Source organism: Simochromis diagramma, unplaced genomic scaffold (assembly GCF_900408965.1).
Source record: "Simochromis diagramma unplaced genomic scaffold, fSimDia1.1 OVJJ01000317.1, whole genome shotgun sequence".
In the NCBI taxonomy this organism is placed as follows: Eukaryota; Metazoa; Chordata; class Actinopteri; order Cichliformes; family Cichlidae; genus Simochromis; species Simochromis diagramma.
The window spans coordinates 1,877,786-1,904,095 of NW_024386994.1; the positions used below are offsets into that span (position 1 = coordinate 1,877,786).

The following is a 26,310-nucleotide window of genomic DNA, read 5'->3' on the forward strand; positions in this document are numbered from 1 at the left end:
CTGATATTATCTATCACAAAGGCTGGCATGTTAGCACATGAACTGTACCACACATGACTTAAAGTGTCGGCCACTGGTGCAAAAATGAGAGCACTCCAACCATGAACTCAAGGATTGAGGAGCAACTGGTCTCTCAACGATGAAATGGAAATGAATGCACTTTAAATTCCCGTCCTCTGAGAATTCCATCCTCTTCAGCCCTCACATTCCGACTCCATAAGGCTTTGAATGAATTTCCTCTCAGTCCGGCTGTATCTTATGCAAACCCCAGGACCTTACTGAGCTTCCGCTAACTCTGATTAAATCTCCCGAGAGGTGTGCCGCCTGCTCCTGTTTGTAAACAGCTTTCTGCCTCACAGTACTTTGAGCGTTGTCTGGAACGCAGTCTGACCCACGTCTGGGTCAATCTGTGTGTTTTCTAGCTGCGGTGTAATATGTCTGACTGCCCGCTGATTGAAAATTCTCAATGTTTTCGTGGTTAAACTCAGAATTTCTGTTTCTCTCCCTCAAGAAACGTGAAAAGAAAAACAATCTGCAGAGCTTTGATGACTATTTCCGACCACAAATATTTGAAATGTGTGGCCAGAGAGAAAAAGAGTGACCATTCATTATCTTCTGTTGCCAGCTATAATAACTGGTTGCTGCGAGCGCTTCCCTTCTCCTCCTGGGCCCCTCAGCTGCAATCTCAAGTCCACTTTGTAAAAAGCAATAAAAGGAAAAGTTTATCATATCTGAGGCCCCTGTCACTGATCGAATCTCTCCCAGGACATTCCACTGCAGTGTTATTGTTTCTCAAACAATAATCCGGGCTTCTGGTGCGCCTCTTCAACAATCTTCACTTTTTTGTATTGGTCTTCCTCTGTTTGTTTCCTTGTGTCCTTTTTATCGTTATGTTGACTGTAGCATTTCAAAACCTTTCCTATGTTCTTCTCTCCATTATCTTTGCTGAGCTATGTAGAGAGCCAGGATATCACCCTAAGCCTGTCTTTTGACAAAACTATGAGACACAGATGTGAGTCACTCTCTCTTCCATACATTGTTCCTTGTCTATAAACTCTCCTTTTCAAGCTCTAGAAGTAATGAGGCAAAAACAGATATTCCACATAAGACAAGAAAAATGATGTACAGAATAATGTCAAAAAAAAGCTTCAGGGTCTGTAAAACTGAAGCCGATGCATTCTTTCTGGCAGCCAGCAGAGGGGCGATTCCTGGCTGCAAAGAAGTGTATATTAGGGTGGGTTTAGATTATCGATTTTCTGATTAAAATCGATTTTAGCTTGAATAACACGATATCGATTCATTAAAATCCTGAATCGATTTTTAAATATAAATTTATTTTGCCCAAAACGACAGAATCTCAGGTTAAACCTCACAAAATTTCGACAACCACCAAACACCAAATGAGAGCAGGTACACGGATTCTGCACAACACATCAGAATCAGTGAGATGTCAGGTTTCTCACCCGACGGCACGTACGCAGAGATGCCATCGGGGCTAAAAGCCAAAAGCTCACAGATTCTGATGCGTTGGCGGGTCCGTGCTTTGTGTTTACGTCCTTTTTTTTGCACTAGACTCTGAAGCTGCAGTTTTGTCTGTCTCCAAACAAAATTGACTGAACCAGCAGCAAAAGAAGATCCAAACTACGCTTCACATTTCGCTTGTCATAAACATCCTCATGAATTCCCTCTTACTTTTGCTGCTTTGCTTCCACCACGATATAATGAAACTTCCTGCACAACTCTCTCTCTCTCTCTCTCTCTGTACTTTAAGAACACTTTCGCATCTAAAAATCTCTGTTTTCTGCATTATTCGCTTGCGGCCACTTAATTTAACTGACTTCTGACAACAAAGCCTCATTTCTGCTGTTCACTGAAGAAAATTAAACTTCTTAAAATGATGCCAAATTGCAAAACACTTAGCTGTGCCTCTAATAAAACCTCTGTAACTCTTTAACCTCTGTAACAGGCCAGGAAAAACTCTGACATGTTTTTCTGTGTTTTGTCCTCAGCTACTTTGACATAAAGGCATCTGCTGTGATGCTCACACCTTTGATAAAGTCTCACAAGTGTCAGCTTTCTTTTTATAGACATAAAAATATGGATATGTACTGATAAATGATCAGAATTATAATATTTCTGACAGTCTGAGGCAAAATTTCCCCGATTCAAATCGAATCTGATCACATCGAATCGGGACCTTGTGAATCTGAATCAAAATAAGTGACGATACCCAGCCCTAGTGCATATAAACGTCTCTGAAAAAACGGACCTCCGTTGATCTTTGAGGTCACAAACAACTTTCCTGATGAGTTTATGGTCTCAGCCGCTAGCTTGAAATCTTATTTCATACAGCACAATGTTCATTTTGTAAACAACAGTCTCCACAAAGGTAAAAAAGATGGCAAAACAGGGTTTGAATTAGAGTGGGCCTACCTTGTAAGTAATTCACTTCAGTTTTGTTTATATACAACAACAAATCACAAAAAAGTTGCCTCAAAGCATTCTGTATTATGAAGACGCTTCAATGAAAGAGTGAAACCCCCAAAAATCAAACGACCCCCCCGTGAGTGAGCGTTTGGCAAAAGTGGGAACAAAAACTCCAGTTTAACAGGAAGAAACTTCCAGCAGAACCAGTCTCAGGGAGGGGCAGCTATCTGCCGTGACCCCAGCTGACCCTATTAGGCTTATAAATTATTAGTGTGCAGCATCCTTTCATTTATCCACAAGATATGCAAATTACTCATCACATCCAGTTTTACAACAGCCAGGTGGCAACTGTAACAATGCTCTGAGGCTTCACAGCAGCTCTTTGCTAGCAATGGCTGACGTCACAGTGGCTGCTTCTCTGTCCTATATATGGCTGCCAGCGGTGATTTAATGTTGCACTTGGTTAATGCATTTCTGACCATCTGCTATATATAACAGAAACAGTGGGAACAGCAAGGTCATATAGGTGCAGAACTTCTCAAACACACTGGACAGATTGCATGAACATGTAGCGATGAGTCCGCTCCAACCCCCAGCCACTGCTACACATCTGGTTATAAATTCATACATCAATATATCATGTCAATGATAGTCTGAAGACAATCACAGTTTATTGGTAAACCTGAAAAATGTTTGACCTTTATCATAACAGCATCTAGAAAAAGTCACATGTTGCAGTACACACTGACCTTTAGAGGAGCAGCACCTTCCTCATCAGAATCTCGGAACTGGATGCAGATGGCAATGTTTCTAGCCTGCAACGGAGGAAAGGTGGCATTAGTCAGCCAAGCAGACGATCAGTAAGAACGACTGTGTCTCTGAGCTCGGTCACGCACGCACGCTTCGTTCTCAGTATGCACCAGTAACACATGCAATATTTAAAATGTACCAGCACCATCACCCATCACATCTTTTTCATCCTAACTCACGCACCTTAGTGAAGGTCTTCTGGTTGTCATATTTGAGCTGCAGGGGGTAGACATACAGCTGGTTCTTGTAAGTGGTGAAGGGGTAGTTGTACTTGGCTTCCTCGGGGAGGAATTCCTCGATCTCCACTGACACCCGCTCACAGCCGTCCTCGAAGGGCTTGACGGGAATGTAAGAGGACGTCACCGTGTCTGGGGCACAGAGTACACGTCGAGTCAGAGGACCAAACCTCCACTGCTGTGTCCCTGCCTCTCGTGTCATGTCAGTTAACGTCATTTCTGAGCTACAAAACAAACCCTTCACTGCGCAAACCCAGACATGAAACCTGACGCTGCCTACACGCCGTGTCACATGCTCTCTGTGGGAATCATTCCATCTGATAATACGGATGATCTAAAAATTTAACTTCTCAAAAGTTCCCAGATTTAACAAAATTTTAATTCAGGAATATTTGATTCTGTTGTTCTTCAAAGAACATGCTAACAAGGCTTTTACAAGGCAGCATCCAGCATGCTAATAGCCCAGTCTGATCGCTCTTAGTGGAAATCTGAAGGAACAGAGTGTCTGCTCCAACCTGTGCTTGTGCGATTTTTGCTTTAGCGTCCCACCCTGCGGCTGTTTCAGCAGATCTACGGAGACCCACGTACACACTGGCTTAATAGTTCAGGCTTTATGGATCAGAAAGTGGCTAAATAATCATTTATGTCTCTTATTGAACATCACTGGGATATACTAGGCTGATCAGAGGCAGTGACCACTGCATATCTGCAGGCTACATCATTCAGGAATGGAGATCATTTCCTCAACATCAGACCCAGACACTCGACAGACAGGTAGCTGCTTGCATCCCATGCAGAGATGGCCAATGTAAAATCATTTAATGGAATTGTTGGGTTTTATGCAGTGAACACCACAAAGCTGCTTACTTGAGAAATCAGGCGGGACACACTCGATGGTGACGTTCAGCTGTCCAGGGATGATCTGAAGTTTGCTTTTCTCTGGTCTGACAGGGAAAAGGAGATTCAGTACAAGATCACTGTCCTTTTAAGGGTTAAGTGTGCTTTAGATGTGATGAACTCCCTAATGACAATCCTGGGTACTTCCTCTTAGGCAATGGCATGTGAAATATAGACCTAAAGGCATAAGTGTACCCCTGGATGACGGTTTTGTGCCACAGTAACTAAGCGCTAGCTTAAATAGCAGAGGAGTGGTGTTGACTCACTTCCTGATGTCGGCCAGCAGCTTGATGAGGTCATCAGTCGAGATTTTGCTGCTGTCTTGGCGATAGAGAGGAGAAAACTTCCCATCCATATCCAGGCTGCCCTGAGCGTCTTTGAACACCTGCCTGCAACCACAACACACATGGTTCATTACAGTTCTCGCCTCATACGTGCAACCAAATACCAACATTTTAGTATAAAGTATAAAGTATGAAGTATAAAGGAATGTTTTGCTTTCACTGTTTAAAAACACTTGTTTTCTTCATGTATGTTCTATTAAAGAGTTACTTGCTCCTGTACAGACTCCCCTGCTTCCCTGTGTTTCTATATTTTTGTTGCTGTTGTTCTTCTTCCAGATTATAGTTTAGAACAGTTGTATGAAAGAGGCTTTTTGTCTTTGTGTGATCTCTACTGGATATTTGGATATATGTCAGCGGGTTCTAACATTTTTGAATGACGCCTGAAGTCCCTTAATCATTTTTCACACCATTTAGAAAAAGGTGTGACTTCTGTGCTGGCCTGGAGTATTTTTATAGCTCACAGCATTACCAGTTACATGTGAAAGCCTCCACTAGGCCTGGAGGCTTGGGGTGTGGATGAGGGTGGAGATGGGGGTGTGGATGAGGGTGGAGATGGGGGTGGGGATGAGGGTGGAGATGGGGGTGGGGCGTGAGGCTTGTAAAATCTGTCACAGATTCTAATTTCACGTCAAGACCGGACAGTTCCTGGAAGTTTTCTGTGCTGCTTTTCATTAGCTGCACTTCCAACAGCAGCTAATAAAAAGCAGAACTGACTGCTCTTCATTATGGATGTTGAATTTCATCAGAATCAGAATCAGAATGGGTTTTATTGCCAAATGTATAACTGGGATGTTGTAATATAAAGTTTATCAATATAATCCAGATCAAACTAGATCAGCAAGCAAGTAAATGTTCTTTTACACGAACTTTATTTAACCTCAAAGTTGAGAAATTCCTAAACTTTTGGGGTCCAAAAAGTAAATATTATCTTATTTTCTCCCTCTATGACGAATAGATGAGGCTTTACACCTAATTGTATCATGTTATTATGCTCATGCCTTTGCACACGTTCACATGAGATCACTCCGAGTTGAATCAAAACAGATTATTTACAAGATTAAGAGGTTTGACTCATGAATTATTTCTGTCTTACTTGGCAGCCCAAGCAAACGGCATCCTGTACTGGCCCAAGCGTTGGCATGTCTGCTTGGCAGCTTTGAGCACCTTCTGAGCAGTCTGAGGAGACACAGGAAAGACATCATCAAGTCAACACCGGAGCGGTTTCCACCGTCTCCTCCACGAGGTCAAAATCGATGGCAGCGTACCTTAGTGATGTCAGAGGTTTTCATGTATGGCTCAGCGCAGTGGGTGATGCCATTCTGTAACACCTTCTCCACACGGGCCACCAGGAAGATATCTGCATGGGGGTTAGTCACTGAAAAGATACCCTGCAAAAGAGAGGGAGAAATGACTGAGGAGGCCTAGCAATCAAGACATGTGGTTGGGATTTGATTTGGCAGCTTTCGAGGGTCTTTTCTTAGAACGCTCTTCCGAGAAATCTGCTACTGTGAATGGAGAGGAGAGATGCCGAGTTCTATGGAGAGAAACTCTGACTACAGACGTGGCCAAAGTTTCAAATGATACGCCAACCTATCAGACTGCTCAACACGTTCTCACTCCCAAAGTCTGTTCACGGCTCTGTATGATCTCAGTGAAAACAGATATCCCTAACGTGGTCATGCCAGGAACACAGTTGTGGGCACAGAAGCTTGAACGGTTGCTGACTTCCTGTTTGGAAGGGTCATTCAATCAAGTGGTGTGTGTGAGAGAGGTAAAAGGAATTTAAAGGTGTGGAATAAAGCGCTGTATGAATGTGTGATAGTTTAAAAGTCACTCTTAAATTCATCACCTGCTTCTGTGTGAGATCGATTCAGGGGAAATGGTTGATGCTAAAGCTGTACAGGAAAACCACATGGTGCTCACACGTCTATTTAAGGGCCGATGAGATGCGTCTGCATTTAAGCTTCCAAGTTCAAGTAAAGCAAACAAAGGCGACAGTAACAACAATCAGACTAAGCTATGCTGCTCGCACTGGTATGACTAATAAAAACTTCAATAGAAATTTCTGGAAATAGAAAAAAAGCATAAGCATAAGTGACAAAACTGAATGACAGTACCAAGGAAGCAGCTGATTCAGATGCAGACATAACAATCTGGACATTACTAACACTTATCTTTAAGGAGGCTAGCATGCTGCCAGTCACAGACACACACACAGAGCAGGGTTACACTCCAGGCCATAAGCCTGCCCATCCTCTGTCCTCATTCACAGCCCTTAAAACCACACACAGCTGCTTTTGCTTTCAGTTTTTGACGTTATTTGCTCCTCACCGCTCATCGTCGACCAGTTCTTACAGTGTGGTTAAAAAAAAGCTTGTAAATGCTCCATTTGGGCATTAAACTTTCCTCATAGTTCATAAACAGTGTCACATCCTTTATGTGCAAAGATAAACCATCTCACTGCTGAAAATGCTGAAACTCAAATGGGTAAGATTTGTGACTTGCGTAATAAAGAGGGTCCAGAGGTTGTGGCGTCCTCCTGAGAGCTACTGCAGAGATGAGAGGTGAAGCCTGTGTCCTTGGAACACACCCAATGCACCTAAATTAAACTGCGGTCTGCAGACCTATAATCGCACACTAATCACAGAGGCAGGAGCCGCTCTGTTTGTATGCATATATTTGTGTGTACATGTGCGTTCTGCTGGTGCTGCACAGATGTTTCTGGCAGAGAAGTCCAAAAATGAAACTTTTTCATGCCTGTAGCTTTAAGGCGGCCCTGCTGCTGGTTTGCTGGCTGCAGAAATCCTGCGTTTGTCACTCTCTGCCCTGATTCATCCCCTCGTCTCTGAGCTTTTTCCTGCTTTTTGCTGCGCTGTTCATCAACTCGTTTCTCCCGTCATGGAAATGGAAAGTGAGCTTGTTTTATAACCGCTGCTGGTTTATACCAGGCACCGGCCCTGTTGAGTGACTTCATCGCTGTAACGGGCCAAGCGGCAAGAGGTAAAGAACAGGCCGTGTGTCCGCCGAGCTCACAGCACCTGCAAATGTTTGCAGAAGGGCCTGAGCCAAGAGTAACGCTCACACATGCACATTATTTCTCCCCAAATAAACTCTAGACTTAAAATACCGCAAAACGAAGTGACAGGACATAAAGCTTACATCCCGAGGCCTGAGCTCACATCAGGAAGCAAAGTGATTCTGAAATCACTTGCAAATGTTCGCCGAATGAGCCGAACGGGATCCTTTCACAGTTCTTTAGGTCTGGTTGGGGACCAAAGGCTGGCTTGTGACACACTCAGCATGACAGTGGAGAAATGAATGAAAAAACAAAAAAGATCATGCACTGGCCAAAACAGCTAACTCACTGCACACACAGTGTCAGCAGTCCTGACTGAGGCCAGGGCTGTGCTGGGCCAGCTGCAACCAATATGGCAAAGCTGAACCTATGTGACAGAACCAGATGAGAGCTCAACAGTGTGTAGACATTTTAAAGACTAAGCATGACAGAGGGCCGCCTCCAACCATCAACTTGGCTTAGAAAAGTGCAGAAAGTGATAAAAACAATGCAAGACAAATGATTTCTATAAATTCTAGCTCATAAAACCATCATTTGCTTGCGTTTGAGTCAGTCTCTCATTACTTTTTAGTTTCTGCATGCTTCTACCTGCTCTGTCGAAGGAGAGCGTTACTCAAAGACACGTTTTCCCTCTTCTCGTAAGAACGATCGACTCTTCATGTTTCAACATGTCAGTTTATTAGGGTTTTTTCATATATTTCCTGTTATGGATTTCACATAATGACACCGTCATCTTTATAATTAAGGACAGCAGCTTAAGTTCAGATTGCTTTACTCTTCGCTCTGTGGGATGTCCGCCGCAATACGGTCATTAGGGAAGCCCCACCCAAATAAATTAACACTCATTTTCAGTGTATTCTATATATAAGCTAACTGACCATAGGTCACGTAAAACCAGAAGCAGAGTTCAGTCTCAGTTTCACATCAACTAAACCTGTAACGCAGCAGGATGACAAACATGCCGGATCTCTTTTTAATAATCCAGCTCCAGCACCAAAGTTTTGCAAAGAGCACAAAATATTTTGTTTTCCACGCAGCAAGATCTGTATGACCCAGTGTGACTCAGCTTTCACACCCAGTTCTGACTGTGTGACTCAGCTGCAGTCACTTTCTCTATCAGACACCTGTCTACATGCTATTATAGTTCCTACCTGAGTGGGGAAGCGCAGCAGAGCCTCTGACACCCTCTGAAGCAGCGGCAGGCCGTTTCCTTTCCCTGAGTCTCCGTTCACGAGGACTCCTCCCTGTCCCCCGTCCTTCCCTCCACCACCGTCCGAGTCAGATGAAGGAGACGCTTGAGCGGAGGTGTCGGTGAGCATCTCCCTGACAGATGGTGGATTGAGCTCAACGTGGAAGTCGGCCGAGATTTTGCAGCTCTTGGAGACATCGAAGAGAGCGAGGCTGATGAAGAACGGTTCCACCTGCGAGTCAGCAGAGGGACGGTTACAGGCTGCAGTCCAGCACGTACCTTTATTACTTTACAACATCTCACTTTAAGACAAAATCTCAGAAATCAGGTCATATGAGTCTTTAGTTTTAGCATGAATTAAGCAATAATGCACACTCTTCCCACCAGTAATGCAGCCTGCTAACATCAGCTAGCAACCTTTTGCCCAAATATGGTCACTTCTGGGTCCAACCAACATGCAAAGTTTTACTAAATACAACATGAGAGTCATATGTGTGAGCTCAAGAATATATTTATAATTATTATAATAGGATTCAATGGACAGGTTTAATCTGTCTAATCTGAAATAATCAAAATTCTAGATTCAGACAAAATATTTATGGATAAAAGTCTAAAAATATTTATATTCTCTCAGTGTGTCATCCTCAAGCACAAGCAAAAAGTTTTCTATTTTGGAAACCTGCAATTCCTGCACGATGGACAAAATCGCTCCATCCAGTGAACTTTAAAGCTGTCTGAGACCGCCGAGGGAAAGAAGGGATGGAAGAAGAGGAGGGAACGAGAGCGTGTGCTGCTTCCAAACCACAAATGAGTCAGATGATTTCTCCTGCCAGCCTTTCTAATGCATCAGCAAGCAGGAAAAGGAGGAGGGGGAGAAGTTGTTCTAGCTCTGTGTTTTATATCTAAAGCGATCTAAAGCCCTGACAAAGGCCGAGCTCACATATGCTCAAAAATGCTACCTCACGCTACTGAAAGCTCCTCATCCGGCACACATTAAACATTTCTGCATGACCCTCCATGCCTCAGGCTTAAATAAAGAAAGATTTGTTTTAGTGCTAATGCAACAATATCGAGTTGCGTTATTCTAGTTTGGCTACTTCCGTTGCTTCCAGCCAGACTGACATGAATTATGAAGGTGTATTATGTGGGGCAGCACTACAGAGGGAGAGGCTGGCGGAAAATCTGCAGTGTGAAGAGGAAAGCTACGTATTGCAGTTAAGAAACGTATCCTCAGGTTCAGGATGTAATTCACTGTCAAAGCCATAGATTTCAACCTGGCGACATACCTTTAGAAGGAGTAGTGATGTACTCTGTTGAACATGAGTCTTAATCTATAATGAGCCATTATGCTACCTCACAGTCTCAGCACGAAGAGATAATATCTGGTTTCAACTCTCTTCAGCTCTTGATGCTTTAAAGAGCAGGTAGATGGAGCGACTGTGCTCAAAGCCATCCTATTTAAAACTGCGGCCATGATTCATCTTTTTTTACCTGTTTAATGTAACAGTAGCACAAGTAGCAAACCACAGAACAGCTGTGTTGTGGAACAAAGGTGATGACATACATTGGTAAGGACACCTTCGCCCTTCTCATTCACGCAGCCCTGCAGACTGAAGGTGAGGTCGTGGCAGCTGACCACTATACGACGACCAAAACGCTCCTCGAAGGGCTTCACGTCTGGCTCGATCCCAGAGAAGTCCAGCCTCTGGATATCAGGGAGGAGGAGAGTGAGAAAGCAGGAGAGGGGAGAGAGTGGTCCCGCGGAGAGGAGGGAGGATGAGCATGAGGAGTTGGAAGGGGGAGGAGAGATCAAACAGGGTGAATCAATAGTGAAATAAATAAATCACAGGAAAGCTAAGCATTTTAAAGGAATAACCTTTTGTACCTGTGTCTCAGGATCCAGAGAGGAGAGCTTCTGCCTGCCTTCGTTCCTGTTCATCTTACTGAGCTGGTCTGTCTCCCTGGTGTACTGCAGACAGACAGCAGCGATGTAAGCGAGCTAAAAATCCATCAGGTGTTTCTTTCTTCTCTTTTTTTAACTGCAGAATTTTTTCCCCCATGAATTTATTTATCTATACAAACAAATGGTGTAAATTTGAAAACCTACATCGCCTCGTTCTCGAGGTATCGAGTTCACAAAGTTGCGCTGGAGTGATGACAACAATACCCCAATCACCCTTTAAGGCTGAGGGACAAACAACACAACAAACATGAAGAAACTGTTTCCACAACAAACAGCATTCCCATCTGTTTCTGTTCGATCCACGTCCCCGCCAAAACTCTAAATTAAAATATTCAATGCCTTCATGGGCCCTGGCCTCCTCAGGACTCCCCGAGTTAAAGAGTTATCATAACGAACTGCTTAACACTTGAAGCAGACATAAACAGGAAGTTATCAACTGATGATATGTTTTAGAGATAAAAGTCTGGCTTTTTTTTACATTTTCTTTCTACATAAATATCCAAAATATGTATATTACTCTCACATTTTAAGAAAAAAATCTGTAACTATCTCTGATACCTTTTGTGAACTCTTCTAACACATTAAACAGTAGCACTTCAGCCACTGCGTTCCTTCTCTTTTATTTGCACACTTTATTGCAACAGATTTTTATAGCTTATTTGCATGGACTTCATTTATGAATGAGGCAGCAACCACAGGTAGAAGAGCAGCCCTTACTGTAATGGTCTGGTACAGTGTACACAGTGAGCTGCTTGTAAACTTACACAAACAGAAAAAGACAGAGGAAGGTTGATATGTAGTCAAGGGACAAAAGGGGGAAAACAAAGGGCGTCCAATGGAGCCCAATCAAAGCCTCAGGTTTAGGTAAGAGCCCTCAGAGTCCATTTCTCTCCCCTCTCTTCCTCCTGTTCGCGCCTCTGTTCTCACTGTCTGCTCAGCCTGCAGACAAACTCGACCTTGTTTTTACGTGCACAGAGAAAAGCTTTGCTGCAGTGGCCCAAAGCAAACAGAGTGGAACAGCAGCAACAGAGGGCTTTGTTGTTGCTGTGTAGTTTGGGGTTTATAGACACATCAGAGCGGCTCTGTCTGAGCACCACAAATAAAAGAGATGCTGAACTTGTTCTGCTTCCGATTCATTTTTTAGATAATGTCTCATTTAAATCATCTCATATGCTTTCTTATTATGTCATTTACTGAAGCGCCACAGTGTGATTTAACAAACCACTGATCTGTATTCAGGATTATGCATCTGTAGCTGTAGCCCACAGGTGGCTGTGAGTCAGACTGTTCTCCTTTGATTTTTGCAGATATCTGCAGCATCACAAAGAACACATGCAAAAATGAGATGTACATTTAGTTGAATTTAATGCCTTAAAGTTTGCTCACTTCTTTTTTTTAGTTGTTTATGCTATGCTAAAGGTTGATAGGGTGACAAACCCCCTTTAGTTTCTAATGGAGGACTTCACCCTTATATTTTAACACATGCACGGCTGTTTGCAGAGAGCAGCTCTGTGTAGAATTTGCTGATGGTTACTGAAAAGACCCGTCTGGGTCTGTGTTCATAAATTAGCGCGGTGTTAATAGCCACAGAACTTTCCACTCCCTTCAGCACATTTCTGCAGCTTCACACTAATTTGACCCACTTGGTAAGTCTGGCCCAACTAACGCAGCTTCATTAATCATCTATCATTCCTTCATACCTTGATGAGTTCAGTGTGCAAGCTCCTCCCCGAGTTCTCCAGCATGCTCTCGCCTTTACCTTGGCTGGCCGTGTCATCATCTGAGAGGAAAAGGACAATAACCAGACATCAGTACATGTAATCCACATGAATGCCTGTTCACCAAGAACCATGCACACTACAAGTCCCTATAAAGCTTCCCTCCCTTAATGCTAATACTTCTTTTGTTCTCCTCTTATCTAGTTTCCTCAGTTTTCTTTCTTTCCACACCATTCAGTAATATCAGAATCAGAATACTTTATTAATCCCTAAGGAAATTATATTATGCCAAGTTTTTGGCTAATAGCTCTTTTGATATCATCTTGGTTCAAAACTAGTATTTTATGCCTGTCAGCGTGTTATCTTTGGCACTTCTCGTAGATTTAACAAAATAAATGGGAATACATTTGTTGTTTTTGCAACAAAGTGCCTAAAGATACAATTTTAAAATGTTTATTTCCCTCTGTCTGCTCTATGTAGACACATTTACTTATCCTAAGTGTCTTTTTTATGGTTGATCGATTCACACGTCCGTGTAAATGACTTAACAAAAAAATACTCCTCTGACAATGTTCAGGATTGAGTCCAAGAAAGACTTTGAAGGACCTTCAGAAAGTCTTGAGAACCATTATTCAAGTCCACTTGAATAGAAGTGAGCGGTGGCTCAAGGTTGTTGCACTGTCCTGTATACACAAACTCCATTGTTCCTCAGTTAGCTGATATACTAGCATGTTATTGTCTCAGGGGCTACAGGTGAAGGAGTCCGCCTGCTAATTGCATATGTGTGACTGTAACGTGGAAACCAATGGAAAAAAACATGATAGGCCCGTGGTTAGAATCAGTGTTTAAAGTAAACTGACTATGAAACTATAGAAACCTTTAAATAAGACTATAAGTACTATGTTGACTGAAAGATAATGTGGACATGTAACTGCTCAAAGTTTGGTAGAACAGCTCACCAAGGACACAGTCCAGCGACTCAGCACCGTTCCTCCTGTCCTGGCCAGCCTCTGTGCTGCTCTGCAGAGCCTGTTTCAGTGTGGCCACCCATTCCTCCATCTCTGCCTCACTGTCTGCAGCCAGGAAGTGGCTATAGCGGTCTTGCATCTTAAGCTCAAAGCCATTCCGCCGCATCTTGGGACTCTGAGGAAGAAACATCATATTTGATTGATTTTTGACTAACAGGTGGAAACTGATGAGAATTACAGGATCTTTGGTACAACTAAATAAGCCGTTAAAAGCACAGCGTAGGGAATCAAATGTAATCAGAAGAATCTCAACTTAAATTCAGAAACAAACTGAGAGTCAATGCTATTCGGCCATGACCAAACAAAACCTGATTTCCATGCTAAACTCAAGCTTCCTCATTAAATCCATGAGCCAGAATGAACTCCCTCACTCCCCCCATTCATATTCTGAGCGTGCTCATTAAACTGAAAGCTTCCTGGCTGCTTTCTCAGCCAGGTCAGCTCTGCCTGAGGAGCAATCAAGGTACTAGGCTGTGCCATGAGCCAGCAACAGCTCTTCATAATCTGCTAGAAGCTGACGTTTCTGCCCAAGTCACCGGAATGCAGCAGATCTGCCCAATTAAAGCAGCCAAAGCCCCCAAGGGAAAGTAAGACACAGAAACACGCTGAATTTCACGAGGGTGGGAGCTCATGCCAAGTTCTGAAACCTCGCAGAGAGCGCACGAGGGAAATAAACACAGTGAGTTTAATTAAGCACACCAACATGGTCACAACAGAGAAAACAGCTTTATCCACTGCTGCTGGGTTCCTAATTGTACTGAGTCTACCTGGATGACATCTATACAGGAGTCCAGGTAGATGGATCCTTTGGTTTCCTTGCAGTTTTTCTCATCCTTATAAGAGTTGAGGATGTAGGAGCCATCGGGGAGCTGAGACAAGTAGAAGTACCTCCTCTTGAACACCTGCAATCCAGAGCACATCTCGTATGACTCATCTGACAACTCATGACAGCAAAAATATGACACTATGACATGTGACTTCAAGCTCATGTGCTGCCTTCCTAATGTAGTTAAAATTCCAGAATGAAGGGCAGATACACTGGATACTGCAAGTTATACAGCTGTGTCTTTCAGCAACAGCCTTTTGTTGTTACTGTCCCAACTCTGGAGATGAGTTGCTGTTATCAAATTCCAAATTAGCAAATATTATTCTTAAAATGGTACAGTTTGTCAGTTCCAACAGTTTATATACTTTCACTATCTGAGACCATATCCTCATTTAGGTTAGACAGCATTTCTAGTAGATAATGGCAGACAGCTTGTACACAAATTAAGGATGCGGTTTGGGGAAAGCCTCAGAGTATTTCTCATGTATTAATGAGAAGTGAATGAATTGAAAAAGACAGGGAGGGGCACGAAAAAGAGAACAAACAGGGGTTGTATGTAGACAGAGAACTGGAAGGGGCATGCATCGAAGCGTGGTCCCAGTCCTTAAATTCATATAAATTATCTCTGTGTTCCTTTGTTCATAAATGACAGATTCATGAGATGTGCAAATCATTACATTCTGTTTTTATTTACATTTTACATACCACCCCAACATTTTCAGAATTGGGTTTGTATGTTTCTCATGGCGCTACGTCTCATATGTTGCATGCTGAACTTATTTGCACGATCCTGGACATTCAAAACATTCTCAGTTCAATTCAGTTTAACTTTATCCATATAGCACTGGTTCACAGTAGCAGCAATTTCACTGGGAAAGTAAAATGATGTGGGCTGATTATTCAGGACTGTGAAAGTGAGGGTTTATGCTGGGTGGGACGGTGTTACAGGACAAAGTCACGTACATCGATGCAGCTTTAACGGTGTATCATTTTTCCAGCATTACAAATTGCAGCTGCACCTACGCTCCTATTCTGACCTCTACATGTTTGTGTTGTTTCACTTGTTGCTGTTATGCTGTGATAACAGACAGGAGGTCTGGTGCTGACTCACCCTCATGGAGACAGACAGGCTGCTATTGATGTTGGCTTTCTGAAGCCAGCCCTGCTTCAAGATGCCTCCCCTCTGGGAGCACAGCGATGCCGAGTCCTGACACACAAACACAAACACTTGGCAATCAGCAAAGACGGATTTCATTACTGCGGTCAACTCACGTTAATATCGTTGTTTGTAGTATTTTCTGCCATGAAGAAACAATTGTTTTTTCCTGTGGTTGTGAGAACTGTTTGTTAATTAGAGCAGAGCTGTATTAACTTTGTCAGTGAGAAAGCATGAACATAAATCAGTGTGTGGGGAGAATTTCTTTGGGATCCCATGAAGCAGTTCATCATAATTCAGGTTTTGTCCTGTCAGTGTAACATCTCCATCTCATCCAGTAAATATCATGGGACTGTTCATCACCACCACAGAAAACAAATCTGTTAATGATCACGCTCATACACACAAACGCACACACACATAATGGTAATGCATCGGGCCACTCGAAGGAATACAACATGCAGAAATCATAACACAGAGCAAGAAGGGTTCTTGTACCTTCTCTGACACACAGCTCTCGCTGTCCTCCTGACAGCTGCGACTCAAGTCTATACCTGCTATTATCATCTACTGACTGAGTGCTATTAACCCATAAACTGACAGGTCTGTAAAAAGGTGCTACTATTCTTATCATCTTATCAAAACATGGATGCACAAAGATGCAGAGATAAAATAACAGAAGCCTGAGCTGCCCTCCCTGTGCAGCCAGCAGAGCAGCAGCATTTACTTGCCTTCAGTTAAATTTCCTCTGTCTAAGTTTATCTGCATCCGGCCTGAGGGTAGCAGGGGGAGGAGGGTTGATGAGAGCTATTTATAGAAACTATAAGGGTTCTGGTTTCACTGGCCTGCAGTCAGTCTAAGAAGGGGTCGAACGACAAGCCGGAACATGCAAGACACGGGTAATACCTGCTTCGCTGAGCAGAAGGCTTTGAAATTCTGAGCAAGATTTATAGAAGAGCACTAAAAGCTGTGCACGTGCACGCGACACAATGTGTCCATAAAGGGCCCAGTGAGTCAATAGCCTATCATTCCTCCTCCCTGTAGGGAACGACGTCTGTGATCTAACCACACTCAGGCCGCTCTACTCACCTCGTCTTTGGCGTCTTCATCGATTTCAAACACATGAGCTGGCAGTTTGTCCGTCTTCAGGCCTTTGCTTTAAAAACACAAAACAGAGGGTGAATGGATGAAGCTGGCCTTCTCCCCCTCTGCTGAGGACAGCTACGTCACATATCTGGGTTCTTTATGTCTTTCTTGTTTGTAACGCTAGATCAGATTACAGCCTCCTTCATGTATTTTTTATGTTCAAAAATACTTCTCAAAATTCATGGTTGCAGTGATAAAGTCATTTCCTCAGTAAGATTTATCACCATGGAAATAAATTCTTTACATCTGGACTGCACCTGCTGTGTGAAGGAACATCTGGCTGAACATCAGAGCTGCACTAACACATTGATCCAGCTGAGGAAATCCGCTGCATGTTACACATCTGGCTGTTTTACCTTATTTTAGCCTGTATATTTTCCCATATATCCAAACTACATTTTCAGTTTATTCCAGTCATTTCTGTCTCATGTTCCTTACCTCGGCAACATGCGGAAGTCTCCAGAATAAGCCTCGTATTTGTAGTTGATTACGTGCCAGTCAGTGTTGTACATCTTAATGCACTGCAGAACACGGAGAGCTGGATTAGCAGTGGATACGTTCAAATGGAAAAAGCGAGCCATACCAGCAAGCAGACCTTTTTTTAATGACTGTAAATCACGGAGGAGGATTTTGGGGTGACAAATCAACTTCGATCATTTTTCATGAACTCAAAATACAAGTCTGCAAAGCATCAGATACTTTTAAGTGGACTTTTTGTGTTTTTAATTCAGCATAGAACTGCAAGCAAAAAGTCTCCTGCAAGTCATCTGAATGGATCTTTGTTCAATAAATGCTGAGCAAGCCCAGGGTCTGTTTTAACTGCCCCTATGACAGTTGTTTCCGTGCTACATCGCAGTCATGACGGCTGGCAGATGAACACAGATTTAAAGCCTGGTAGAGCAGCAGTGTATGACTGCATCGTGCCAGAGAAGTCTGTTTTTCATTGCTAATACAATATTTCATCAGCGTAGCACGTGTTTACGACTGGACGGTGAGTACTCCCGTTTCTTTATGAGCTCCCAAGGAACACGTCAGGGTCAGTTTCATGCAGGCTGGTGTGAAATCATCAAGACACAGCCTGTTTTGTTGATCATTTTTACTCGTATTCTTTACTGAGCAGACTGTAATTAATGATATATATGATAATATAATGCAAAATAACTGTAGTACCTCTTTGGCAAACAGACTCCTAGCCTCCCGCTCGGCATTCTGGGGCACAGAGGGAACAACGGTCCTCCTCTGCCGGGAGATCTGAGACTCCTGTACGCATGCAAACACAAAATGAGCCACATGTGGATTCACATGCATGGTGCATGATGGAGATATTTCTCATAACATCAAACACGGGAAAAGAGAATGAGAGAAAACAAAAGACAAATATACGGAGAAACAAATTCTCTCAGTACGAAGGAGAAGAGTCGACACAAACAGATGCACCACTAGAACAAAACCACATGTGTCTGAAGCAACAGCAATAAATACCTGACTGGACCGTATGTGAGAGCTGGACTCAGCCGTGAATAACTGGGCCTAGTGTTTTGAGGATGTTCAGTGATTAATGATGGGAAAACGTCCTTTGGAAAGTAATAGTTCACAGCTCTTTGACTCGGACAGACTGAAAAAGCAGCTGATTTTGGCTGTTTACTGTGGAAATTTCAGCGCAGGTGCTTTGAGCGTAACATATTTGTAAAAGATCCATAAATCAAAGGCCGTAGACGGAGCCAAAGACAGAGGCAACATATGTGACGGGTTAAGCCCTGCACTAGTTTATATTGCGAATGAGCACTTCCTTTAACTTGAACCTTCTGGGAGAATACTATTGTAACTCTTGAAATAACAGGAATGACTTGAGATTCAAAAAATTTACTTTAAAAAGTAACTATGTTCAAATCGTTACTTTTTAAAGTGCTACGACGGTAATTAATGTCATATTGTCCTTGGATTTTTGCTATTTTAACAGTGTAATGTGGTTTTGGGGCCCAAAACAGAGTTAAAGTTTAGCTAGCAAGTTTAGCTAGCAATAAGAAATAAACTGATAAGGATACTAAACTAAGAGCATAATAACAACTAAGCACCTGACAATATTGTAGATCTAAAGCTTATATTCCATGTAGCACAATAAACAGAACTGTTGCAGATTACAAAAGAAATCTATACAAAATAACAGTTTAAACCTGTTATAAAAAACAGCTGACACATGGTTATTCTGTGAGAAACTGCAGGAAGGATGGCGTGGACTCACCGAGACATCATCCACAGGGCAGAGCAGCAGGTCTCTGTGGGGGTCACTGTGGATCTGAGCCTTTCTCTGAAACACCACAGCCTCATAGTCGAGCGGTTCAATGATCTTTGGCTGCTCCTGAAGGGGGAGGAAGGAAAGGACACCAACACATGTCGTTTCAAATAAACTTTTTTTCTTCAGTGCACCAATTATGTTTGTCTTTTCTGTGGTTCTGGTGGGCCCTGCGCACCCCTGCTGTTTGAAAGCAGCTAACGAGTGTTCACCTCTGGAACTCCTCACCACCCATGCTTCAGCAGAGCCACAAGAGATTAAAGACACAACCACAAAGTTCAGAGGGCTGTCACAGTGCAGGAAAACAGCTGCTGGGAGAAATGTGGGCTGATGGGGGGGAAATAAAGCAAAAGATGACAAAAAGGAAGAAATTGAAGATAAAGTCTCAGGTAAGGACTGAAAGGATAGCAAAGGCAACAACTTCATCGATTCATGAAGTCTGATAAAGCTTGACAGAGACATAATGAAACTAAAAAAAAGCAAGTTCAACCAAATACCACAACAAACTATCGCGACTTCCTGTTTTAAGTTTCATAGAGAAGTAGATGACAACAAATGGGCCTTTCCACGGTGTCTTAAAGAGGCATGCAGCCTCTGTTCACTGTAGCTTTCCACAACTGGGTCAGAATGTGATCTGACATATAAATCTAGCCCACTTGGAAGGATTGAAAATTAATTCCAACAAAGTTCCATTTTAAGCTCAAGTTAAGCAGAGAGAAAAGTGATGAAAAGCTTAGCCCGACAAGGCTCTGGCTCAGCGACACCACGCTGCTTGGAGGAAATCAGACTGTATGGATTTGATCAGCGTCTGTGCCCCATTAGTGAGCCGCTGCTACACAGTCTGATACACGCTTAGTGGGCAGACGCAGTGGGGAATATAAGGAGCCGAAGTTGTAAAGAGCTGACTGAGCTTTGCAGCTGGAAGAGACTGACTGAGCGATTTTCCACCTTGTACTCTGTCATATTTCCATTCATGTAGCTGAGATTAGAGCTTTGTGCTTCTATTGCAACAGAAAGGCAGTAGTTTGGCTCCTGCTTGCCCCCCTCTCTCTTCACTTTAGGTTAAGCCTATCATTAGGATTGTTTACCTGTGCAATTATTCCGGCTGGATCCAAGCTCTCACATAGGCCTTTTGGAAATATCCAGCTTTATGATCAAATATAGCATTCACCCCTTTGATTGCATGAAAAGAGCCTTAAAACATATTTTGCTCACTTTTGAAAAAATATATATGTCTTCAGCAACATCTCATATATTGCTATACACTCCCTATTTAGGCTGTATTTTTTACAGTGTGTGAAAAAGTAAAGTTGAAGCTCAAAACCAAAATGCCAGCTGTTTTTTTGTATCGTTTCCTCAAATTTCTTCCTGACATATTGGATATTTTGGGGCATATTACAATCTTCGAAAGTGCGCTGGATTTAGACAAGTGCAGGCTTCTTCAGTTTAGTTAAGTACCGCTAAAAAGTGTGGGACCACTTTGCACTTTGTTTATTTTTTGTTTTTTTAAAGAAAAGATGAAAAGGCAAAAAATAAGAGCTCTGCTTGTATGCTTGTTCGAAGAGCTGAGCTCAGAAAATCCATCCAAATGTGTGCACAGATTTGCAGACTAGCTCTAACTAGAACAGAGGGGAAAGTGGGAGACCCCAAGGTAAGACTTGTAATAGATGACTCCAGGCTCAAATGATAACTTTATTAACTTTATTTTTAAAGAAACTAAAGATGATGCTCCAGACAAACAACTAGCTACATCCACTTTGGACAGGCTCCTGCTTATACATGAGCGCTACTGAGACTATCAATGCAGCCAGCGTCACAAATCATCTGATCCAGCTCTCCTAACACTTCCACGCTCTTACTTTAGAACCAGATCTGATCTTAAACTTTGTTTCAAACTGCTGCTGAAAACACATTTTTACAGGTTTGCTTTACCTTAATCTTTTCCCCTTGTTTTGGGCCACAGTTTACATCTATTTATGAATGAATCTGTTACCCTACAGCTGATTGTGTGTCTGTATGCTGGAACATGTATTCTAATCTTTAACATTTGGCTTTTATTGATACCGTGAAGCACTTTGTAATTCTGTGTTTTCAAATTTGCTGTACAAATAAAGTTGTACAGAAATAATTTCAGATGTGCTAACACAGTCAGTTTGAGTTTTAACATGGTAATTATTGCCATTTTGATCAATTTTATTTCCTTTTAAACCAAAACAAATGCTTTTCGTTTTCTCCAAAACCCTAAATCTTCAAATCAGGGTGCATGTTTCAGGAATGCATGTCGGCTTCTTGAATATGGTGGCATCTGTGCATGAGCCATAAATGAAGAGAAAGTTCTCCCTTTTCAAAGTAACCAGTAATTTAGCCTGTGAAAGAAGTGTGGTACATGTACATGTTCCTCCACAATTTTCCACCAGAGCCTGACTTTCTTGGCAGTCCACACAAACCCTGTGTCTCGCATTTTTTAAACCACTAATTTAAATAAAAACTTCCTGACCCTAATGGTACTTGTGCTATGTGGATTTAAGTATTTTCCTATTTATGCTGCTATGTAGCATCTGTGCTATCATTTTACATGCAGACCCAGCAGCAGCAAAACAACACCTACAAGTCTGGTAAAACCATTACATATGGCTGTGCACCGCCCCTGCACCCAACACAGCAGCTCTGCTTCCTGTCATGTGCAACAAGCCTGAACCGCAGCGCTACAAGTCAGAGGTGACAGGCTCGGCAGCACGCACTGCCTCCACTGCAACGGTGATCACGTTACAGACAGAAGGAGGGAGTAAGAGGAAGCAAGTTGTGAAGGAGCAAGTTCTGCTTTTACTGAAGAAGCTTTGCAGCCACAGGCGGTGTCACTGATTGAGAAACAGAGAGGCACAAAGAGAGCTGAAAACAATCAAAGGGATGTAGCGCAACACTTGGGTGTAGCTTGAAAGCAGTCGAGGCTCTTTCCCATCTAAACTGTTGCCACCTCCAATTAGGACACACACTCACTTCTCTCAGCTATCAGTGAGCTACATTCACTGAGTACAAAGCACAACTCCCAGCCCGCCTCCATAGGACTACAATGATGACGATGATGTTGGGCAGCATGCATTCCCAGATGTCTGTGTCCCATTATGGTTCTGCAGATGTAAGGCACTCGCGACTCCAACGTGACTGAGTGGATTTCATTACTTTTAAGAGGGGAGCTTACACAGTATATACACACACTGACATTAGAGTCACATACAGCATAAAGCAGCTCCACTGTCCCACAGCTGACCCCACTAAGTACTCCAATCTGTGTGTAAGTGAGACGCACAAACATACGTCTGCTTAATCTTTCTCTTACTTCCTGTCTCTTTAAAAAAAAAAAAAACAACGACTTGATCTTTAATCTTTACTTAATCTAGAAAAAAAGCATATCTGTTCTTAGTTACACCTGTCTCTGTTCTCTGTGTTCTCCGTAATGTCATGGGTTACAGGATATCTATAGAATTTATTAATAAATGAATCTATATATTTATAGATTTCTGTATCGATTGTCTACAGAATATCTGACAATAATCCATGGAAACAAGATGCACTCAGACATCTTGTTTTATTTAGATACCCTGATTATGACAAAGCTATATTTAAAATACCAATATGACTCATATCACATGCCAGTACCAATTCTTTTGTTTTTTGTACAGTATTTCCCACACATAAAAACTTGCTAACGATTAAACTTGGAATTAGGAACAACTTTTAGGCATTTATTCCTCCTTTTTTAGCCATCGATTTATTTTGAAAGTTTAGTCACTGCCAATCAGCTAGGCCCGACTCTTCCCACTTTGTGTTTTCACTTATGACTGGTTCTCCAGTCTGACGGCTTTTGCGGCAGTGCTCGGTATCATTTAGCCACTTTCCCACAGAGTCTATCACTCTGCAGTCAAATGGAGGCTAATTGCCAGCTGGCAATGGAAGTCTTTCTTTTGCTCCAGAGATCTGCTGGGAGCTGGCGTGCTGCTCTAACCTGCAGTCCTTGGGGAGCTAGCGGATATGCAGCAATGCTCCTATTGGGACTACCATCAGATGCACTCCAAGACCCTTAGAATGGGATCCATCTGAAGGATGATGCTCAGCTATTAATTTTCAATTATTTGACCAATCAAATATCTCTTTTTACGAGGGAAAAAAAATTCCATTTATAAAATAGATTTTAAAAAATCTCTTCACTCTTCAACAGATTAAATGGCCACTGACTTTGGAAAATGCTACCGTATTTGTAGAAACGTTGATATGAGTCATCAACCCCCATATCTGCCAAAGCCGACATTCAGCCAATATATCGATGGCTTCCTGAGCCACTAGTCCAAAATCCAAAGATATTTCATTTTCACATTTAAAAAGCTGGATTCCAACATTTTTATAGCTACTTCCCACTTCCTTTATTTCCCCAGTGGGGCACTACAGCAGATGGATCCTTATATTGGCCTTATTTTTTCATCCATTGCAACCAACACGTGGGACACACTACCTTCTGACCCCTGAGGCTGGGTTTATGACTCCTCCTGGTCTCAAACCAGGGGACTTTTGCATGAAAGGCAAATGTGTGAACCACAGACACACCACAGATACCAGCAACTCCCAGTGGCTGTTTTCTGAAATTATAAATCACTGTGTACTTGTTATCAGATTACCTGAGAACACACAGCAGGACTCACATTTATCAAGTCAGATTAAATAACGCCAGAGACACCGGCACAACACAGAGCGGTAATCACACGGTTTAAATTTTAGGATCAGTACGTCATCATTGTCCAATTGGTTCAAAGCAATTTAATATAATAGAAAACAAAACACACACACAGATGTGGATTTGATAGCAGGACTTTCTAGGAACAGCAGGAAGCCCAATAACCACTAACACATCTCTAATGGGAATTTCCATGGAACACAGTTGGCTCGAGGCCAGACAAAAACCCACATGTTCTCCATTGTGTAGTTTCCTTTTAGTTTTTCTATGTTTTATCTCATATATAATACTGTGCAAAAATATTTGGCTTCCAAGGATCCAGATTCTGTTGCATCTTTTAAACTGGTCTCGACCGATAGTTCTGCGAGCTTTCTGAAGATCCTTAAAGTCTTGATTTGGACCCTGGGTGCTTTTTGTTTGTTTGCTTCGTTAACCCACATAACGCTGGCATATGAATCATTCAAGCATAAAACAGGTACCTAATCAGGGGATGTCTGCACAGACAGCTTAGCAAAGAGCCAATTTTAATGTTGGTAATTACAGCCTGTCGCAAAAACATAGAATTTGTTCCCATTTCTTTTGTTGAATCTATGAAAAATATCAAAGATGACACAAACATAAAACTGTAGTTTTTTATGTCCATTTCAACAAAAGCCTATTAGCCAAAAACGTGGTATATTTCAACATAGTTTGCAGTATGTCCTTAAAAAAATGAAGGAAAGTGGACAAATGAAGAATAAGCGAAAAAGTATCAGGACTAAAAAGCTGTTTACACCAGACGACCAGTGTCTGAAAGTCATGTCCTTAAGAAACAGGAAGTCCTATGTCCTGTTTAGGACCTGACATAGGACCTGAGAGACACATCTGGGCCTTCAGCTGATTAATCGACTGTTCGCTGAAACATCATCAGCAATGATCTCAATAGAAGAGGGACTGTCACGAAGCCACTCTTAGAGAAGGGAAATGGGGAGAAAAGGCTGGAGTATGTCAAATTACACAACGCTCAAAAACAAACAAGCTGTGAAAACAGATCTTCTAAAGAGATGAGAAAAAGTCAGACGACTTCAAGAGAAAAGTCCAATAGTGAGTTTTTACAGCCATGTGTAAAACTCAGCAGAGGCTCTTATGAGGGTTTGGGACTGCATTTCACTCACTGGTGTTTGGGATCTTGTCGAAATTGATGAATTTATGAAGGCAGAAAAGAACTATTAGATTTTAATCCACCATGCAATACCATCTCACAAAATAACTCTAAAGTCATGGATGTACCAATACCCAGACCTCAACATGACTGATGCAGTGTTTCGACACTTCGACAGCGACCGATAACCACAGCAGAGCTCCGAATGTTCTTCAAGACGGTTGGAGAATTATTCCTACTTAAAGAATTTACTACTACTTTAGGAACAAACAGTTTTTGCCTTATGCACTCTAGAGAAGAGATCAAAACAACTTGCTTCAGATAGTGAGGGGCTTCCCCAAGGCCCAGCAGACATACTGATTACTTGAAATGAATTACAGAAATCTAATCTAGCAAGAATAAAAATATGGAGCCTGTAATGAGTATCATAGCCCAACTTTAAGTTTTATTCAACATTCTCCTTAGAAACTGATAAGATAGTTATTTTTTTCCTGTTCGGGCCCAGGAGTAGAGTCCTCTTCCTATAAGACCAACTCTCCTGAGACTAAGCTAAGAATGAATCCGCAGACACAGTCACAGAGGATGCATTGGTCACAGCATGCCCAAGGGAATCCCCATGTGAAATTAGCACAGGCCGTGCACCCTCCACAAAACAGCATTTGTTCTCAGCTGCAGCCCAACCTTAAAACAGGAAACAGTAGACATACACACAACCACACAACACTCTCACCTCTGTAAAAAGAAAAACAATCAGTGCCTTATCACAGGGTTTTTAAACTTGGAAACGCCTTACATCACACAACTCAAGATGAGCATCATGAGACTGATCTCAAGGGGAACAAGAGTTTATCTCTTATCCAAACTAACCTAGAACTAAAAGGAAAAAGATGCAAGAAGCCGCAGTCACACAAACACAAAGCAGATGAGTTAGCAGATGCATTTTGTTAAAAGAAAAAAGAAAACAAGTCATTATTAGGCAAGCGTTAATGCTGCGCTGACATCACTGTGGTTTAACTTCAAGACAAATGTCACGCCTTCGATTTACTGTTATGAAAATCCTTCCCCTGACACACAAATGCTGCATCAGCAGGATACTAAACGCTGTTCGTTTCAAGCCACTGCGCCTAATCCCAATGACAGCCACCAGCATCGACGTTCATTCAAAGAACACCTTCTGCTTTGCACAACCATCGAGACAAATGTGATAAAAGCAATTACGGAGACAGGCTTCTCTATGCACAATGTGAGCAATTTCCAGCAGAAACAGAGAGGCGAGCACTCACAGCCAGACACAGACACACACACTGCTCCAAGGCAGGGACAGGGAAGCCATG

General features: G+C 42.3%; 1 protein-coding gene across 3 annotated transcripts in view; it reads right to left on the bottom strand.

Annotated features, from left to right (window-relative positions):
- Window positions 1-26,310, bottom strand: part of dock11 (dedicator of cytokinesis 11) — a 77,396-nt gene that overhangs the window by 50,299 nt on the left and 787 nt on the right. For all 3 annotated transcript variants that reach the window (XM_040040804.1, XM_040040803.1, XM_040040805.1), the window contains exons 2-18: window positions 19,059-19,175; window positions 17,987-18,076; window positions 17,255-17,337; window positions 16,760-16,826; window positions 15,626-15,721; window positions 14,456-14,590; window positions 13,620-13,803; window positions 12,643-12,722; window positions 10,865-10,948; window positions 10,544-10,684; window positions 8,942-9,211; window positions 5,980-6,102; window positions 5,808-5,890; window positions 4,637-4,759; window positions 4,341-4,417; window positions 3,421-3,605; window positions 3,177-3,242 (exon numbers count right to left, since the gene is read on the bottom strand). In XM_040040804.1, the coding sequence (XP_039896738.1) occupies window positions 3,177-3,242; window positions 3,421-3,605; window positions 4,341-4,417; window positions 4,637-4,759; window positions 5,808-5,890; window positions 5,980-6,102; window positions 8,942-9,211; window positions 10,544-10,684; window positions 10,865-10,948; window positions 12,643-12,722; window positions 13,620-13,803; window positions 14,456-14,590; window positions 15,626-15,721; window positions 16,760-16,826; window positions 17,255-17,337; window positions 17,987-18,076; window positions 19,059-19,175 (2,004 nt within the window). The remainder of the gene's footprint in view (window positions 1-3,176; window positions 3,243-3,420; window positions 3,606-4,340; window positions 4,418-4,636; window positions 4,760-5,807; window positions 5,891-5,979; window positions 6,103-8,941; window positions 9,212-10,543; window positions 10,685-10,864; window positions 10,949-12,642; window positions 12,723-13,619; window positions 13,804-14,455; window positions 14,591-15,625; window positions 15,722-16,759; window positions 16,827-17,254; window positions 17,338-17,986; window positions 18,077-19,058; window positions 19,176-26,310) is intronic.